At 33.7% G+C, this 20564-nt stretch overlaps 1 protein-coding gene and 1 long non-coding RNA gene across 3 annotated transcripts in view; one reads left to right on the top strand and one right to left on the bottom strand.

Moving 5' to 3' along the window:
- PDCD10 (programmed cell death 10) overlaps positions 1 to 13566 on the top strand; it is a 41086-nt gene extending 27520 nt beyond the window's left edge. For both annotated transcript variants that reach the window (XM_026007711.2, XM_072752308.1), the window contains exons 4-8: positions 4074 to 4191; positions 4870 to 4996; positions 9629 to 9707; positions 9990 to 10072; positions 13085 to 13566. In XM_026007711.2, the coding sequence (XP_025863496.1) occupies positions 4074 to 4191; positions 4870 to 4996; positions 9629 to 9707; positions 9990 to 10072; positions 13085 to 13166 (489 nt within the window). In that variant the 3' untranslated portion in view covers positions 13167 to 13566. The remainder of the gene's footprint in view (positions 1 to 4073; positions 4192 to 4869; positions 4997 to 9628; positions 9708 to 9989; positions 10073 to 13084) is intronic.
- The window catches only part of LOC140598211 (uncharacterized), a 30433-nt gene continuing 15399 nt past the window's right edge, over positions 5531 to 20564 (bottom strand). Inside the window, exon 3 of the long non-coding RNA XR_012000390.1 lies at positions 5531 to 5656. This is a non-coding gene — a long non-coding RNA (uncharacterized lncRNA). The remainder of the gene's footprint in view (positions 5657 to 20564) is intronic.

The following is a 20564-nucleotide window of genomic DNA, read 5'->3' on the forward strand; positions in this document are numbered from 1 at the left end:
TTCTTAAAATGATTTCACGTGCTTGTTTTTGCTTTTGTAACGTGGCCACTGGAAAATTTACAATTACAACGAATGATATTTGTTGCTTGCGTTATATATCTGTTGGACAGTTCTCTTCTATATATTGGGTGCATTCTTTCGTATAAAACTTCATCGATCCCCCTTCCTTTCCCACTGTATATCAGGGTGCTCCAAACATCAATTTTTATTTATATTGTGTATGTTTGTTTCCATCAATAGCTAAAATAACATATCTCAGGTTAAAAATATTTTAATGTTTAAATCTAGAATAAATTTATCATCAAGTTTTATTGGATTAAAACTCTAAATCCATCACGTTTGATTTCTTTTTTATTGCAAAGATAGTTTATTGAAACCATTGTTAATTGCTAGCACAGATATCACTAGACATCTCTCTTACCTCACCATAAGAATTTACATTGTATGTATTATATTAAACCTGTTTTGATGTGATTAATACTCTAAAATGCAGTGCCAGTGTATACATACATAGTAGCTTCACTAAAATATGTTCTGACACATCTTTGGGTTAATGAAGAGAATGAATGAAGCAATACCAATTTGTTTTTTCTTTTTTTTTCCTTGAGCTTCATTGTGGCTCTGGAATGGCATATTTGGTTATTAAGGAGGCATGATGGAAGCTATTTTAAGCTAACTTGCTGACTATTTTGTTTGTGGCTGAAGAAAGGAAGGAAAGGCGACCTATTGCACAATATAGTATTGATAAGTCAAAAGTCAGTTTTTTAGCTTTCTTGATAGTGAGAACAGAGAGAAATTTCTCCTGTGGATCAGAGGACTCTGAAGTAATAGATGTATTTTCAGTATCATTTCTCAAAGAGGTAAAATAATGAATTTCATTAAGCTTTTTCTCATAAATATCCTTATATATAATCTGATGTTTTAACTTAATGTACAATTTAAAAGCAAACTGTGTTTAAAGTACATGGCTTTAAAAGGCCTTGTTTAACATATGGATAAATTTTATTATCCATGGCACTGATTGTTGACTGGGGAAAATGGAAGTTATTTTGAGAGGAAAACAAATTAGTTTTGCATTGATTTATTTTTATTATCAGATTTAATTTGTTAAATTTCAAGTGGAATTAAAAGGGTGTGCATTAAAAAGATGAAGATTTTCGTATTTTTAAAACTACAACTTATTTGAAAAAGATTTTAAAAGCCTCACCCAGGGGTGCCTGGGTGGCTGAGGCAGTTAAGCATCTGCCTTTGCTCAGGTCATGATCCTGGGGTCCTAGGATCGAGCTCTGTATCGGGCCCCCTGCTCAGCAAGGAGTCTGCTTCTTCTGTTCCCTCTGCTCCTCCCCACACTAACACTTCCTCTTTCTCAAAAATAAAATAAATAAATAAAAGGCTCACCTTGCCATATATTCCTATATGAATAGGGATAATATACTGAAAATATATATACATATTTCCAGTTCTTTGACCACAAGTGTCATTTATCACGGTTTAGTATTTATTTTTCTTATCATTAAAAAGATAAAAATTATTCCTCAAGAAAAAAATACTAATGAAAATTATCTTTTAAGATATCTATTCTCTTTTGTTCTTTCCCCCTCTGGAAAGTTCTGATAGGTTATGCTGTTGAGAATCACTGAATCACAAGAGTGGACGTTATTGCCTTTGGGGATAGTTTTTTCTTACAGTTGGATTCTTCATAAAAATCGAACTTCCACAGAACTCAGAGTTCTATTCTGAGAGAAAACGTTAAAGTATAGATAGTTTAAAGTCTCCAATTTAAGCACAGATCTATTTATTTTGTCAGTCAGAGGAATTGGGTAAATTTAAGACCTTTAAAATGAAAAGTAAGTACTAGGATTTCAGCCAGAAGATACTAAGAGCTAGGTGCCGAGGCATCCTGGCACCTCACAGCAAACTCAGATGGGCTCCATAAGTTATTTCAAAATTTAAAGGAACACAGTGATACTAAACATTTCTTTGACACTATGTGAACTATGCCAGTTTGGTAGTTTACAATTTCGTCAGTGTATTCGATTGGGCTTCTTCCATTATGTCATATCTTTGTGGAGTTGGAATTTTGGCCATTGCTGTGATAAAAAGTAAGTACCACAAGAATATCAGTGTTCAAAAGGAAATCAGGGTGGCAAGGTTTAGAAATTGTGCAGTGCCCAACAGGTGAATGCATCTCATTAGTAAGAATCATGGTTTTTTAAGAATGAAATAAAATGTTTTTCTTTTAATTTATGTATTTTTTAAAGACCGCTAAGTTGTTAGGACACAAGTACTTACTAAGTTATTTGAACTTAACTACTTAATACATAACCATTATTAAGGTATTTTTCTTAGCAATAAGAACGTGTAAGCTGAGAAGGTTAGAGACCTCCGTAAGATTTCTGTAATGCTCAGTTTGGGCATTTTGAGGCTCCACTCCAGTTTGGTATTGAAAGCTTTATTCTCAGTCTTTTAGCATGTAATGATTTTGGCAGTTTATTATAACTTAATCAGAGAGAGATGTTTTTCTGCTGGCATATTCTGTAAGCACGTGGAGAGTGCTCTCCTACTTTGTAAGATAATTCATTATATAGGTAATTTAATGCTATTTAGAGAAAGAAGATAAAGCACAGTTATCAAATACTGGCTTATACTGTATGTAATTTTGTGGCAGCTCACCAAATTAATATGTTGATAACTTTCTTAACCCATGTTTGTACAACTTTTCCCTTAAAGGTAACTCTTGTTTTGTAAAAATGAATTCTTTCTTGAATATATTCATGGAAGGAAAAATCAAAACATGCATAAAGGAAATGGAATTCAGTAGGATACGCTTTATCGTTATTAATCTTTATCAAAGTGATTTCCTTGAATAGCATGTGACAGCAGTTAAATGATCCCAAGATTGAGATAAATGTGAATATTTTCTTTCCCCATTCCATTCCAAAACCTTTCAGTTTTTGATACTTGAAGCCTAATGAGAAACAAGATGTTATCATGGAAAGGGCAATAGGAATGAAAGAAAGCTGGATCTGCAGTGATACCAGAATGGAATTGAAAAGGCAGAGGTTAAATGTGCTTGACATACGTGGAAGCAAATAGATGGCTGTCTGCTTAGGATCATAAATTGTGTTTCTATTTGCTGTTTAATATTGGACAAAGATGATAGGAAATCATCAGCATAATGATTAAAATTAGCAGGCATCCTAAAAGAAACAAACTTAGAGTGTCGTTACAAAATTTTTAAAAATAATAAAATGGGAAAGAATTACTGGGAGAAAACCAGAATCTGAAAATTAACTCTGGTAAACTCAGAGCTTTCTATGTTCAGTCTTGAGCTGGCTAGAAGATTTTAGTGCCCTAGTGAGTGTAAGTAACAAAGAACTAATGCAAACTCATCAATGAAACAAGCTCAGGAGGTAGCAAAAGTATTAAATGATGTTCGGTAAATTATTCTTGCTACAGATATTCTTGCTACGAAAGGAAATACTCTTGCCACAGAAATAAAATAGGAAATGAAAATCTTTATGTGGAAAAGTAGTTAAAGGATTAGATAGCTTAAATAAAACCTACAAAAGAAATCCATTTTTTTGTTTGTTTTGCCTTTGTTTTTCCTGACATTCTGTTCATTTAAATACAAAGAATCTGCAAAGGATTGGTAAGATAAGTTATTGCTTGATCCTTAAATTGGAATATTAGCTAATGAAAAAAAGCTTAAAATCCTTAGTGTATTTAAACTCCTGAACAGAGTAATTGATGGATTACTAAAATATATATAATCTGTTATTTCTATTTTTGTTACCAGTTTGATTGCAAGTGAGTGTAGAAGAGAAATAGGAAATGTTAAGTACTTTATGTTCAAATGGCAAATGGGACCATGACTATAATAAGAAGTCACCCATGCATAAGCTCTGACAAAACATAAGTGAATGCCATCATCACACCTACTTTACAAAGATTTCTGCTTTTGTAAGTTGATCACTCTCAGAAGTTCCCAGCAGGTTCTAAACAATTAAGTTTTGGCTTTAAAGTGCTGATTGAGCTTCTGTGTTTTAAAACTAGCTTTCTCTTCTTTATAGGCTGAAAAAGAAAATCCAGGACTCACACAAGACATCATTATGAAAATCTTAGAGAAAAAAAGTGTAGAAGTTAACTTCACAGAGTCCCTTCTTCGAATGGCAGCTGATGATGTAGAAGGTAGTCAGAATCTTGTTTAATTTTCTTACAGTGGTTGAAAAGCACTTCCTCCAAGTCTTTATTTGACAAATGGGCCTTCCGCCCCTCCCGCTTTCCTCTCCATCCTTACTGTTGTCCTTATTACTGTAGTGATAGCAGGAAAAAATCTTTATCAATTACTTTGTGTTTTTGAGATTTCAGAAATGTGCTGAAGGTATTCATAGATTATTTGGGTTTTGATATCAGGAATCCATTACATATTCAACATAAAGGTTTTTATTAAGTTCATTTTCTCCACTGACAGATATATGTTGCCATTATATTTGTTATGAGTGTCACTACTTTAAGGTTGCCTGTGAAATACAGCTTCAGAGGCCTGATAAATTTGATTGAGCCCGTCTTATTTGGTTTTTGTTTTTTTTTAAGATTTCATGGAATTTCCATTTATTCCAAATTGAAAATGTTTATAGTTTTCATGTTCTTATACTTTACTTGGAGAGAGCCAAAATTATTTCTGAACTAAGTTGAACTTTAACGAATTCTGCTTGTCTTTCCTAGTCATCTGACCTTTCTTTCCCCCTTCTACATCTTTAACCAACACTGGGAATTTGTAGACTTGAATTTGTCAGGGAGTTGCATGATGCTATCTGTCTATCTACTTATTTATATATTTATATATTTAAAAATTTATTTTATCAGAGTATATGATTGAACGACCAGAACCAGAATTCCAGGACCTAAATGAAAAGGCACGAGCACTTAAACAAATTCTCAGTAAGATCCCGGATGAGATCAATGACAGAGTGAGATTCCTGCAGACAATCAAGTAAGCAACTTTTGGCTTTGGTTCTTCTTTATTTCAAAGTGCTTCAAAGGAACCACTCATCCTAGGTGTTTTATTTTGGTATGACATTAATTTTAAATTGAAATATTAATTTGAAATCAAACTTGAAATTTTTAAATGCTGCATTTTGAGTGTTAACTTCTAAGCCGTGGTATTTGGCTTTAGAGTATGATAACATTTTTTAGAATATTAATATAAAAACAGTAAATGAAATGTACATAAATTGGAATGTAGTTTGAACCACAAAAAATAATGCAAAAATGTAAACATCAGATCAAAGTGAATAAAGTTAGATAGATTATAGTATTGGTAACAAAGGACACCAATATTGTTTTTTGTTTCAGAAACGGTAGAAGTCATTAGGATAAGTAACGTATTCTTAGTCTTGAATAGTGTTTTTAATTTCGGCAAACTGTAAACCTCCAAATCCTTACTTTTGGGGATGCAGGTTACACAAGACTGAAAATATGCATGGGGTCAGGAGGCTGACTGGTGAGCAGCAGCAAGAAGGGTCATCCTTGAATCCTCGAGTAGTGGTTCTCAAACCAGGGGCACTGTCCTCCAGGATTGAGAGGGTGGGAGAACGAGGGGAAAATAGATAATTTCTAGAGGAGTAGAGTCTCATCATTTTCTTCAGCCTCACTGCAGATAAAACAAAGAAGATTGGGGAATTAGAGTGGCAATATCGGTGCAACCTTTTGGTTAAACCACAGGTAGAAATTGCTGAACAGGAAAGATTCATTAGTACAGGTTTTTTGTTTTTATTTCTTATCTGTCTGTCTGTCTGTCTGTCTGGAAGAGGCTGTGTTGTCATACTTTGTATCTTTAAAGAATGCAAAAAGGTTCACTTGTAAATATTAACATCTCTTGGAAATAGTACTTTTTGTAATTCACATTGCAAGATGCTATTTTAGCTAGTTTGGGCACCTGTTGTGAGTGCTATAGGGGAAAAATATCCCATTTTAGAAAGTAATGCTTTGTGATGGGTACTCAGCCCAGCTATCAAAGAGCGATCCTCTTCTTTTAGGTCTTCTAATTGAGAACCTGAAAGTATGAAAAAGACTTTTCATTGCCTAGCTAAAATTCATGTCATAGAGAACAAATCCTGAGGTAAATATTTTACCTTTATAGGAAGCCTCAGTTTCCTTTAACTATTTGTTTTTCCTTTAACTATTTTTAATATGTGAAAAAGGAACTCAATTCAAGAGAATTGACTGTTTTGGATTTTTATTTTTAGTCTAACATAAAGTAAACATATTTTGCTCATAAAAGGATAAATTGCCAGTGATCTGAAGCACAGTTGCTTAGACAACTTATTTTTAACTTATTTTTAGAGTTTTCAAATAATTTAGTAAGATATTAATTTGTTTTGATGATCATATATTTACAATCTATACTACATTTCTATGAAGATCTGACATTTTAAAAATAATATTTTTATTTTTTGCAAATTTTGCCTCATGTCATTGAAGGAGAGGTTTATGGAATCAATATCATCTTAATGATAGTAGTCACTTGGATTATGTTCTCAGTGCTTTTTTAAGCACTTTACATATATTAATGTATTGTAACACTGCTATAACAGGTGAAGAAATTAAGTAACTTTTCCAAGATCAGAGAGCTGGTAAGTTGGTAGATCTGGGTTCAAACCCAGGCAGACACACTCCATGGTCTTCTGCTGCTTCTCAGTCTGAGATTCGTCATGCAGGCCTAACCCAGTGACTGAAAACAGTTTCTGCCATCTAGAAGAGGTGTGATAAAGGATATTTCAATATAGAATGCCAGTAGGTAAGAGAGAAAAGAGTTTTGTGGTTGAACCTGGGGTAGATATGCTAGGCCCAGAGCCTTCATCCTGCTATTTTGACACCATCTTACCCTTCTGGGGAGTCCCCAGTGCATCTCTGCTAAACCCGTTGTGGCTTTAGAGAAATAGGTCTGAAAAGCACTGTATTAACAGCCACATTTTAATCATAAGGAAGTTGAGGTCAGGAGCCGAAGAGTCTTGTCCACAGTCATTGACAGAGGCTGAATTGAGGGGTTTGTCTCTCATTTTAGGGGCAGTAGTAATATTTCACTTTTGTTTTCTGGAGCATACTCAGCACAACTACATTTAAGAGTATTGGCAATTAAAATTAATTTCTTAAGCATTTTAGGAGGTATAACTGGCCATGGAAAGTTTGTTGATAATATATGTGAGACTACAGTTCAACCGTATATAAATTAGCATAGATTGGTAAGCTGTAATTATTCGTATCTCTGATATATACTGACACATTTTGATACATACATGGTTGTTGAACAAATTGCTACATTGATACATACATGGTTGTTGAACAAATGGATAAAATTGCACCAAAATAAAAAATGGCTTATCCTTTAGGCACAACATTACTGTGCAGTCACAGTTTTCTTTAAAATATTTTACTTTTTCATACTTAAGGTATCTTCTTCATTTATTTTAGTTTCAATAAGTATGTGTCAGGTACTTTTATACCAAGTACTATATGTGATTTCATAGGTTATATTAAAGTAGAAAAACGATTCCTGTCAGCTAATAAATATCCAGGTATTTTTGTATATATTAGCAGAGCTAGGTTTGAATTTCTATTCTAAGATTTAGCTGTGAAGATGAGGGTAACAGTTGTAAGAATCGAGGGAAAAGCTATACATAAAGTGCCTCATGCAGAACCCAATATATGCATTCACAGCACATACTAACATTGTGAAATACGAGGTTTTTTTTTTTTTTTTTACCCTTTTCTCTGTGGAGTTGATTAGGAAAAATGATCCAGCAAACAAATATGTTAAAAGTGCTTTTGATTAATGAATGTTTCTGTTTGACTACATTTAAGCTTATGCAGATATTTAATAAATTTAATTCATAGGGTTTTTTTTTTTTTTAGGTCTGATACATTGTAATGGATGACTAGTAGAGACTTGTGACTTAATAAACCAGAAAGCCATGCATTTATCTATTTACTCTTTATAATCTGCATTTACATATCCACATGCTAAAATTCACCAGAGTTTGGTTTTCCTGATGGTTTTCAGAGTAGCTTTTCCAGAGGTGTCCAGTCTAGACCTAACTATAAATAGACAGCATAGGAATTTCCTTCCTTTCGAATGTTCACATAAATATATGAATTTGGGTTACAGGATTAGAAAGCCTCCTATTGCATGCAATTTTTTTGATAAGATATATGTTTACATTCATCTGATGTCTCTTGTCCTCTTTTGAGTATATATTTCCCCAAAGTTATTGCACTAAAAGCTGCAAATTGCTAAAATTTCATCCTACTGTACCCATACTATATGTCCCTTTTCACAGAATCACTTAGCTCCAGAATTGTTTATAATTACACTGTAGTTATTTTACCCTCAAGTTTTCTCCAGTTCCAATCTATTTAATTGTCTGAAGTATTTTTTAGTGCTGATTGTTTTCTCTTGTAGGAAATAAACCCTTAGTAATATAATTTAGCTTCCCTGGTGCAGACCTTAGTGCCTTAAATGAAAATACTGATCTGTGTACATGTAGATGATGTAATATTTTATATAAATTGCCACAGATTGTTTTTAGAGAAGATCAGGCCTAGGGATAAACAGTCTGGGTCTTTTGATAGAGTTCTTTATAAAGCTCTTTGGCCACTGATAGGTTGGCCAGAGTCTTGGTTCTAGGCTCTAGATTCCCAGACATTGGGAAATTTGGTTCCTCAGTAAAATCACCAGGGGTGGGGGTGGGGGGGCTTATTTTTTAAGTTTTAAAGTACAGGTATATTCCCAGTATTCATGGTAAGTCTGGGGGTACCATTCAGAAAACTTGCTTTTTTTGTTTTTCTTTACAGGTGAGTGAGAACTCACTGCTCTTTTGACCTAAGGAATCTAGCTATTGCATATGGAACATATATTCAGGTTGTTGATTAGCCCTGAAAGCACAGTTTTATAATCCCTTTTTAAAGCAGAATTTTAGGGCACCTGGTGGCTTAGTGGTTGAGCATCTGCCTTTGACTCAGATTGTGATCTCAGGGTCCTGGGATTGAGTCCCATATCAGGCTCCCTCCCTTCTCCCTCTCCCTATGTCTCTACCACTTTCTCTGTGTCTCTCATGAATAAATAAATCAATCTTTAAAAAAAAATAAACATCAAAATTATTAGGTACATAACTTGAAATGCTGATAAAAACAGAAGTGAGTTACATATAAATTTTACATAATTGTTCATGACATAGCAAAAGTGGGGAATATAGTAGATTGAATTCAGCTACATCAGAGAAAGGAAAAATTGTAACTGGAAGAGATGAGAAGCAGAGCTAATTCTTAGAAATTTGAGTAAGTAATGCTGAATGAAATGTTACTGATTTGGGAAGATTGAAGTTGGTTGTAGAATGTTTGGTCAGCTGTTCAAGAGAAGAGACAGCATCACAGAAGGGTACAGGCTTAAACAAAACTCCAGCCAACTAGTCAGTCATATGTTTGTGCTTGATGCAGTGCTAGTAAGGTAATTAACAGTGTGATTAGTAATCCTTAAAAAAATTAAAATGTGTGTATATATATAAAATAACACTTCTCTTCCAGATATAACTGATTTTAAGAAAATTCTTTTTTCCTTATCCAACAGGGATATAGCTAGTGCAATAAAGGAACTTCTTGATACAGTGAATAATGTCTTCAAGAAGTATCAATACCAGAACCGCAGGGTAAGTTTAGTAGACGCCTTACAAGCTGCCACTTTACATTTTGATTTACATTTAGTTGTTTTATTGAATTAAATACTGAGATGGCTTGATTATTGAAAATAGTTTTGTATCATTAACCACTGGTTTTGTCCTTGAGTTAAAACATATTTAAGAAAATACTTGTAAAGATTTTAATCTGTAATATAAAGTCCATTCTATATTCTGTGTAATCTCTTATCTTTGATTTTGGCTTTTGTGTTATTTCTCTTATTTAATATTTCTTACTCTATTTGATGTCCATAGGCACTTGAACACCAAAAGAAAGAATTTGTAAAGTATTCCAAAAGTTTCAGTGATACTCTGAAAACCTATTTTAAAGATGGCAAGTAAGTAGTCTCATCATCTTTTTCTTTTAAAATTAAATTATGTGGTTTTATATAATATGAAAACCATATAAATTAAGCCCTTTTACTATATTGTTAATACTCAAGTTACCTAGTCACTAAGATAGACTATAGATAGTGAGTGGTTGATAATCCAGCCATAACTAGACTAGAGCAGAAGTTGGCAGACTTTTTCTGAAACAAACCACGTGGCAACTATTTTGACTTGGTGGGCTTGTGGGAACTACCTACTTCAACTCTGCTGTGGTGGTGCAAAAGCAGTTATAGTGTGAAAACAAGTGACATTATGGCCATGTTCTAATAAAACTTTTATAGACTCTGAAATTTGAATTTTGTATTATTTTTGCCTGTTACATAATATTCCTTTTTTTATCTCCCCCATTTTGAAAATATAAAAGTACTCTTAGCTTGCAGGCTATATAAAACACAAGGAGTGAGATTCGGCTTAGTGGCCTACTTCACCAGCCCCTGAATCTGTGGTTCTCAAACTTCAGTAGCATCAGAATTACCTGGGGGGCTTATTAAAAAACAGATTGCTTTTGGAGTCCCTCTCCATTCTATAGGCCTTGGGTGGACCCCAAAATTTACATTTCTCTTTCTCCTTTTTTTTTTTTTTTTTGAGCGAGAGCTTGCAGGTGAGAGGAGGGGCAGAGGGAAAAGAATCTCATGCAGACTACCTGTGGAAGCCCAATGTGGGGCTCCATCTCACAACCCTGAGATAATGACCTGAGCCAAAATCAAAAGTTTATGTTCAACAGACTGAGCCACCCAGGGACCAAGAATTTGCATTTCTAAAAAGTTTCCAGATAATACTGATACTGACAGGTCCCTTAAGAACAAAGCAATGGTTCTCAATCCCATTTGCACATTAGGATCATCACTTTGGTTTATTAGTTTTTTAAAATTCTAGTGCCTTAGTCCCAACTTCAGAGGTTCTGATTCAGATAGCTTGGAGTGGGGACCAGGGTTTAGGTCTTTTATAAAAAGTGTTAAGTGTTCCAGGTGATTTAAAAGTGCTGCAAAGGTTGTGACCCACTGTTTGGAAGGAGGGAGGCTTTTACTGTCATTCCATAAGATAAGTAGTATACTAAAAAGGTAAATTGGACATTGCTTTTAAATTTACATACAATTATCTATAGAACAGTCTGGGAAACCCCCAAAAATAATGTTTTTACAAACACATTTTACACATGTACATATAATGTATAAGCTGATGAAGAGGCCCTGTCTTCTGTCACATTGTACCTTATATAGAGAGTTCTTTGTACCTCAAGTAGAATACTAGAAATTTTGTAGACAAGATCATTTTCTCTCAGTGCTTAAAGTCAGAAAAGCAATCTAAATAGTGATTATTTCATGTATAATTGGAAGGGATCTCTAACATTTTATTTTACCATTGAAGTTTAAAGATCCCTATATCCATGTCGAACATTACAATATTATTATAGTAATATTTAAAAATAATAAAAATATGTTAGAATGGTCTGTTAATTTTCAGTCATTTTTAACAGTTCCAGTAGGTTGAAATCCTTACATTTATATTTTGAATAAAAGATACTGAGCTACATTTTATTAATGGTTTTGTTACTGTTCAGATAGTCTAGGGGAAATGCTCCTTGATGACTTCGTTTTAATAAGCTTGCAGGTGTGTTCTGAAAATAAACTTAACATCTGTTTTTCCTCAGTCTCCATTGCTAAGCCAAAATAACCAAAACACATTAAAAGAATAATTTACATGATGGGATCATTATTTCTGATTCTAATTAAGAATTATCATGAAATAAGCACATCAAAAGGTAGAAATTCCTTTAAAGCCTAATTTTCATTAATCTGGAGGTATGTACTCTGTGTATGGTTTATTCAGGCTCTCTGCTACTACAGTTTCTCCATTCAGTAGCATCTTAATAATTATTTGTATATGAATAATGTGCCACAAGTTTTGTACCTGTTTTCTCAAAACTGAAAGATGTTAATAGAGCCTGATCTATGAGCCATCTTCCAATAGGGGGATGAATTTGCATTGATTTAATTAATTCTCTCTGGCCCCTCTTTTTTGAGAAATGTCTAGGATGAAGATACAAGTTTTAGCTATGATATTGAGAAACTGATAAGAGCACACAGTGGGACTAGGGCACAGCACAGTTCTTTGTTCCAGTCACATGAAGGTGGACTGATAGGAGAAATGTGTGCAGCACGAAGTAATTTTTTTAAAATATTTTATTTATTCATGATAGACACAGAGGATTCAGAGACATAGGCAGAGAGAGAAGCAGGCTGCCCATGGGGAACCTGATGTGGGACTCGATCCCAGGACCCCGGGATCATGCCCTGTGTCAAAGGCAGATGCTCAACTGCTGAGTCACCCAGGTGCCCCAGCACAAAGTAATTTTTAAGAACATTTTTAAATATATTGTCAGCTTTTAAATACTGAGACCACATGATTATTTTGTTTTAAAAGTAGATTTATTCTAAAAGTAGTTTAGAATTCTCATAGTTTTTTATTTTGTTTTTTGTTTTTGAAAGAAAGTAAGAGAGATTTGGGTAAGTCAAATTTGAAGTAATTAGCTTTTTGTTAAGTATTTATTATGTCCCTTGATGTAGAGATTTTGAGGCTGAGTATAATACTGGAGCAGATATTATTTTGGTAACTTGTATGAAACCAAAGCTGGAGACTACATTTGAATCCTCTTTGGCCCATTATTTGTTCAACCTAGGCATGGGATCTGGTTGTTGAGGCGCCACCTATCATTAGCAGCCCACCAACACCTTATTGCCAACAGAACCACTAGGGGGCAGTAATTCCTAGATAGTTTCAAACGATGCAGGACCATTCAATTCCAAGCTAGTATAAAACATGATCCTCAGTACTAAGTTGACTTTTTTTTTTCCTAAATTGATTTCATTGCTACTGTTAGTAGATGACATCAAGTATAAATATTTAAAAAGGATGAATTTTTTGGGCAAAATTAATGTTTGTTTGTTTTTTTTAAACAGGGCAATAAATGTGTTCATAAGTGCCAATCGACTAATTCATCAAACCAACTTGATACTTCAGACCTTCAAAACTGTGGCCTGAAAGTTGTATATGTTAAGAGATGTACTTCTCAGTGGCAGTATTGAACTGCCTTTATCTGTAAATTTTAAAGTTTGACTGTATAAATTATCAGTCCCTCCTGAAGGGATCTAATCCAGGATGTTGAATGGGATTATTGCCATCTTACACCATATTTTTGTAAAATGTAGCTTAATCATAATCTCACACTGAAGATTTTGCATCACTTTTGCTATTATCATTCTTTTAAGAATTATAAGCCAAAAGAATTTACGCCTTAATGTGTCATTATATAACATTCCTTAAAAGAATTGTAAATATTGGTGTTTGTTTGACATTTTAACTTGAAAGCGATATGCTGCAAGATAATGTATTTAACAATATTTGGTGGCAAATATTCAATAAATAGTTTACATCTGTTAAACATTTCTTTACTTGAAAATACATATATATATATATGAATATATATATATGATCAGAAGACCAAGATGACTTGGTGTAATGTCTAAAGAACTTCTAATGGGAGCTTACTAGCAGTTTATCAGATAATAAAGCAACAAGAATTCTATTTTTTGGTCCTTAATCACTCTGGGCAAAAGGTAGTCAATGGAAATATTTTTGTTAGTTATTATATATGAGGTACTGAATATTTTTGCAACCTGTTTTGAGAGACTTATGAGAAGGAAATGGCAACTTATAGTGTCTTCACACTATAATGTCACTTCTTGAACTTTATGACAATGTAAAGTTAAGTTTTTCTGATATGCTGGGCCCTAATAAGCTTTGTACCTTTTTTCCAAAAATAGCCACAACTAATAGTAATTTGAAGTTTTATCAATGCTAGTTGGTTTGAAATTGTCATGAGTGTTATAAATGTTATACACACTCTTTAAATATATAGAGCTTTGTTTCACCATAGAGAAGTTTTAAGGAAATTATGTATCAAGTGATCGTGTTAAGTGATTTCATTTTTCAATTATGATAAAATAAAGGGAAAATCAGGTTTTGTTTATCTTTTATAAAGATTTTAAATGTTAAACAAAATTTCTGTTTGGCAATATAAATTTCTTTGCTATGATGCAATTTAGTTATTTTTAAGCTTTTTATTTTTAAAAGTAGATTTTTAAAGAATTACTGTCATTGGCAACATAAAAGGAAACTGTCCTATTAGATATGAACAGAAAAAGAAAGCAAAAGAACCCAGTAGACAATTGGTTGAAATCTCATAATTTATGGATATTTTACTGAGTTGATTTTTTTTTTTCAAAAATACATAGCTGATAAATGGAATTGGTGATTTTAATACTATTTATTTTTTATATAAATTATTCATTCGTGGAAGTAGACAGATGGTTGTTTGCAAAATAGACTTGTGAATATATAAAGAAAAAATATATTGTTTTATCTTTTTCTGAGCAGCAGACTTTTCTAATATAGACTAATACTATCTTCCCTCCAATTGTCTTGATCCCTTTAACAGAACTCACCAGTTAACCAGTAACCAGCCATTCCCCAAGTCATCTTTTTATAAGCCATCTATCTTTCCATTTCACTGTCCAGTATCTCTGGCTTCCGTTTTCATGAAGTTTATCAGAAAGTTTACTCAGAAGGCAGGCTTTTTTCTCAAGATAATGCAGTTCCTTACATAATCCTAATGGGGCACGTTTGAGCCAATCAAGGAAGGGCGAATAATGGCCCCAGTCAGATTCATCTCCAGAGAACAGAAAGAAAAGGAAGAGAAGGAGACATTTGTTGAGCACCCTTCTCTGTGTCAAGTGCTATTCTAGATGCATTTATTTAATTAAATTCTCTCAACAGTCCCATGATGTAGCTATCTGCCTTGCAAGTGAGGAAACTGGCTAGGGGAACTTAGGTTACAAGCTGGTAACCTCTGGCACCAGGATTTGAGTTTAGTGTTTGCCGCCATGCTCTTTCCACTAATATGTACTTCATCCATTGCTGAAAACACACCTTGTTTAGAATACTGATTCCCTAACTCCAAATTGACAAAAAGTTCCCCTTGTCCACAGGGAAGTGAGAAAAATTAGGACAATGTGATAAGTTTTTTTTCTTAAACATAAATTTATGGATTTTAAAGGACCATTCTTTTTTTGGGGGGTATTGTAACTTTGTTTTGGATATTTAAAATGTCCCATCTCATACTTTTTCTTAAACAAAATGACATAGTAGATGGCAGGTTTTTGGGTTTTTATTTTAATGTTTGCAGTTTTAATAACCTTTTTAGCAAAACATGAGGTTCGCAACCCATATCCGTCCTTCCTGTTTCTTTTTTTTAACTTTTCTATATAGAAATAACAAACTACCAAAAATTGGCAAGAATTAGGAATAATACAAAGAACATCAATACATTTTTTACCCAGATTTCCCTTACTGTTTAGAGCTTACCATTTTTGTTTTTATCATTTGGTTGTTCGTTTGCCCTCAAGTCCCCTTTACTCCGGATCATTTCCATGTACTCTTTTGTCTTTTTGGCATTGATATGACATATTTTTGGAGAATGCAGTCTTTTGTCCCCTTCTCCGCCCAACAGTTAATAGAATGTTCCTCATTAGATTTGGGTTATACATTCTCAGAGTACTCCATTGGTGATACTGCGTCATCAGAGCATCACATCTGGAGGGATAGAGTGTCTATCTGCTCCTCATTGGTGATATTAATTTTGGTCACCTGGTCAAAGTGTTTTTCAGTTTCTCCCATATATTGTTATTATTTTTTACCTTGTGTGTCTAATAAACAGTCTGAATAAGACTTTTTATTGAGCACCCTCAATAAAAAGAGCACCCATGATGCTCTAACATCAACATTTTCTACCAGGATTTAGCAGCCTTTGGTGATTTTTGCTTATCAGTCTTTGCTAGCTGCAAAATGCTGATTTTTCTAACTCCAGCATTCCGTGCTCGTGTACTGTTTGGCATCCAGCATTCTACTGTCAGCAGGAACCCTTTCTCCCTCAACCATCCATTCATTCATCTCTACTTATGCTTGTACAGGTTTATATTTACTATTGTTTTTGACTCTTGATTATCTATTTTTTCAGTGGCTTATCATTCATTACTTACTTCGGTGCTTAAACTGTCTTAAATTTGCCCAGTAGGAGCTCCTTCAGTCTGGCTCCTTTGTCCTTGTGGCATCCGTTTTAGTTTTATTTATTTATTTATTTATTTTTTTAGCGCGTCCTCTTAAATAAAAGATGTTCCAGGATCTGGAATCAGCAATTTCTCCAAGAAACCCTGGGGAATGATACTAGACACATAGATCTGGTTGCTGGGGTTCATCTGCTTCTAGGCCTATTCAGACAGAAATAGGAAACGTGCATGTACATACATAAACACATAAATATGCATGTGCCATGTACATTTTACATGTGCTTATATACACATTGTGTTTGATTTCAGAAATCATGAGTTCACACTAATACCTCCAATTTCAGTCCATCCTCAGGGTTCTTTCTTGCCTTTCCCATTCCATATTTCGATGTCTCTGTTTCTTCAGAATTCTGGCCTTACAAAAAATCAGTTTATTCACTTGGTCAATCCTGTAATACATCTGAAATAGTACTTAGAATTGCTTTTGCCCATGTCACTGTAAAAAACACTTAAAAGCTTGTTTGCAGTTCTTTCCCTACCTGTACTCTGCCCAGTAATAAGGATATATAATTACGCTCTGTGTTCATAAAAACTACTTGGGTTAATTCTTTTTTCTCTCACTGTGATTGTTATTTATTTGAAATAAATTGGATTCATTTGTTTCAGTTTTTTCCAAGTTTCAGGTCTTCCCCTACACACATATTTCACATCCTTGTTGATTTAATTTTTTAAATCTATGGAACACTAATATGTTTCTAAAAGAACTCTACCTAAAGTTTACTGAGAAGTGCTACTCCTATCCCTTCTGCCCCATTCCCCAGCCCCTTCGTAGGTATCTGACTTTACTGTTTCCCCCCATTTCTTTTTGTGAAGAAAAGTACCAAAGGTATTTTCTATGCCTTCCCCCTTTTCTCTTGCAATAAGGGTAGCATACACACAGAGACAGGACTGAAGTTCACTGGGATGCGGGACTTGCAGTGCTAAAACTGGGAGAGTCAAGGCAACCTGGTAGGCCTGGCCACTCCATATACCTCCTTTAAAAAAAAAAAAAATGAAAACAGCACTGTTGATGCATATTGTACCTATTTATAAATTTCACATATATATCCTTTAAATAACTGTATTGAGGTATAATTCCACAAAAGTCACTCATTTTAAAGAGAAGAGTTGTGCAATCTGACCAAAATCCAGTTTAGAACATTTTCATCATTCCAGTTAACTTTCTCGTGCCTGGTCCCAGTTCATGTATGTTCCTGCCACACCCTGCCTCCTCCCCTGCTTCAAGCAACCACTAGCTCATTTCTCTCTACATTTTCCTTTTCTGGGCATTTCACACCAATAGAATCATGAAATATTATCTTTTGAGTCTGGCTTCTTAGTGTAATGTTTTTATGTTCATCCATGTCATTGCATATGTCAGCAATTCTATCAGTATTCTTATTGCTAAATAGTAGTCCATTATATGAACTCCTGTTTTCTTTATTCATTTAATAGTTAATGGACATTTGAGTTGCTTCCTTTTCGGCCCTGGTGCATAATGTTGCTAAGATCATTCATGTGCAAGTCTTTTTGCTGACATGGGTTTTCATTTCTTTTGGCTGAATACTTAAGGGTGGAATTGTTGAATTATGCGATTAATTTATACTTTTTAGGAAACTGTCATACTGTTTTCTAAGTGACTGTACCATTTTGCATTCCCACTAGCAATGTATGAGAGTTCCTGTTTCTCCACATCCTTTCTAACATTTGTTAATGATTATTTTTTATTATAAATGCTATCATAGATACAAAGTGTTTTCTTTTCTTTTCTTTTTTCTTTTCTTTCTTTTCTTTTCTTTTCTTTTCTTTTCTTTCTTTTCTTTTCTTTTCTCTTTTCTTTTCTTTTCTTTTCTTTTCTTTTCTTTTCTTTTCTTTTCTTTCTTTCTTTTCTTTTCTTTTCTTTCTTCTTTTTCTTTTCTTTCTTTTTCCACTTAGCATTTTCCAAAGTCACTGTATTGAAGTTCATAGAGATTTCTCTCTCTCTCCTCCTCCTCGTCCACTCCCCCCCGCCCCTCCCTGTTTGTTGTAGCCTGGCATTCCACTGTGTGGACATACATAGTTTGTCCAGTCAATCTGCTGTGCTTGGGCATTCAAGTAGTTGTCAGTGATTTGCAAAATTACAGATAATGTTAAAACAAATGATCTTACACATCTGTTTTGTTTGAAGTATACCTTCAGAGCAGATTCCTAGAAGTCGGATTACTAAGTCAAAAGACATACACATGTACTTCTATTACATATTGCCAAATTCTTTTCCATAAAGTTTGTGGTAACTCACATTCCACCAGGACCATATGAGACTCTGTTTCCCCAAAACTTCATTAACAATGTATTGTCAAGCTTTTGAGTTTTTGCCAGTCTGATGGATGAGAAATGATATCTCACTGTAGCTTTAATTTGCATTCCTCTCAGAATGAGTGAAGTTAAATATCATGTTTAAGGACCATTTTTTAATCTTTTTTTTTTCTCACGCTTTTTTGTTTTAATCATGCAAACACTTTTTATTTTTATGTAGATAAATTTAACAATTCCTCCATGAAGCCACCCGAGCTTGGTGCTTTTTTGTGGAGTAATTCTTTGGTGACTTTTATTTCTCGTATGCATATTGTTTTTGTAAGCTTTCCATCTTTACTGGAATCAATTGTTAAACCATATTTTTCTAAGAAAGTATTCTCTAGGTTTTCTGATGTATTTCATTTGAAGTCACATCTTTTATGTTTAGATTTTTTTTCTCTGTATCAATAGCTATTTGTTGTTACTTCTTATTCTGTATATTTGCACTTTCTCCCCTTTGTTTTCTTTATTAAACTAGCAAATATTTTGTCTATGTTGTTTTCATTTTTCCAGGACTCTATGCATTAATTTGACCAGCTTTTTCTGTTCTTTACCTCTTAAATGTTGATTTTTAATTTTTTTAAAAAAAATTCTACTCTTGTATTTATTTTTTCCTTAGGCTTTGTTTTACTTTGTTTTTATTTCCCTAGCTCTTTTAGTTGGGAATGTAACTATTTTTTATTGATATAGGTATTTAGTTCTATGAAATATTCTCTGATCACTGCTTAGAATGTAATCCCACAGATGTATCTATTATTAGTTTTCAGAAATTCTCTAATGTTTGCTTCTATTCCCTATTTTGCCCAAGAGTTGTTTATTGCAATATCTTTATTGCAATAAAAAGGAAGAGTCTTTTTTGGTTGCCTTTTTAATTCCTATTTTTATTGCATTGTGATCAGCAAGCATTGTTTGTAATAACTTTATACTATCTGTTGATATTTTCTTTGTTACCTAATACATGATCAAATTTTTGCATATCCATATGAATGTTTCATGTATGCTTGAGAAGATTGTTCCTATTATTAAGAAGTAGCATTCAATATATATCCAAAAATTGACCTTATGTTGTTTAGTTCTTGTATATCTACTTTTTTTGTTCACTTGACCTGTCTTGTACTGTGTGTTAAAGTCTATTAGTGTGTTTCTGTTTCTCCTTGCATCCCCTGAGTGTTTCTTTCATATACATGATTGTTGTGTTAGGTGTTGTATATATATTCATGCCTGTTACATCCTAAATGTTAAATGTGGATTTTAACATTATAAAGTGTTCTTTTTATTTAGTGTAATGCTTTTTGAAATTGTCCTTTGACTTTGAGTTAAACTCATTCACATTTATTGGTATGAGTATTATGTTTGGACTTAATTCTGTCGTTTGTTGTAGTTTTTGCATGTATTATGGTATAATTACTGTATATCTTTTCTACGTGTTGTGCCCTCTTTGCTTTTGCAAAAAAGTTCATTTTGGTATTTAGGAAAGTTTGTATTCTTATTCTAGTTATGGCTTTGTATTAATATTTTGTAGGATTTTTTTAAATTTTTTTTTAAATTTTTATTTATTTATGATAGTCACAGAGAGAGAGAGAGGCAGAGACATAGGCAGAGGGAGAAGCAGGCTCCATGCACCGGGAGCCTGATGTGGGATTCGATCCCGGGTCTCCAGGATCGCACCCTGGGCCAAAGGCAAGCACCAAACCACTGCGCCACCCAGGGATCCCAATATTTTGTAGGATTTTTAATCCTCCTTTTTTCTTACTTAAACTTTTACTCTCTGTCCATTCTGTAGCTCTCATGTATTACTAAATGAGAGTCATTCTTTTTCTACATTTCCTTTATTTCTCTCCCTAACTAGTCTCCATGCCCAATGTGGAGCCCAGCATGGGGTTTGAAGCTCAGGACCCTGAGAAGGCCTGAGCTGAGATCAAGAGTTGGATACTTCACCAAA

The sequence above is a fragment of the Vulpes vulpes genome, chromosome 3 (assembly GCF_048418805.1).
Source record: "Vulpes vulpes isolate BD-2025 chromosome 3, VulVul3, whole genome shotgun sequence".
Lineage (NCBI taxonomy): Eukaryota > Metazoa > Chordata > Mammalia > Carnivora > Canidae > Vulpes > Vulpes vulpes.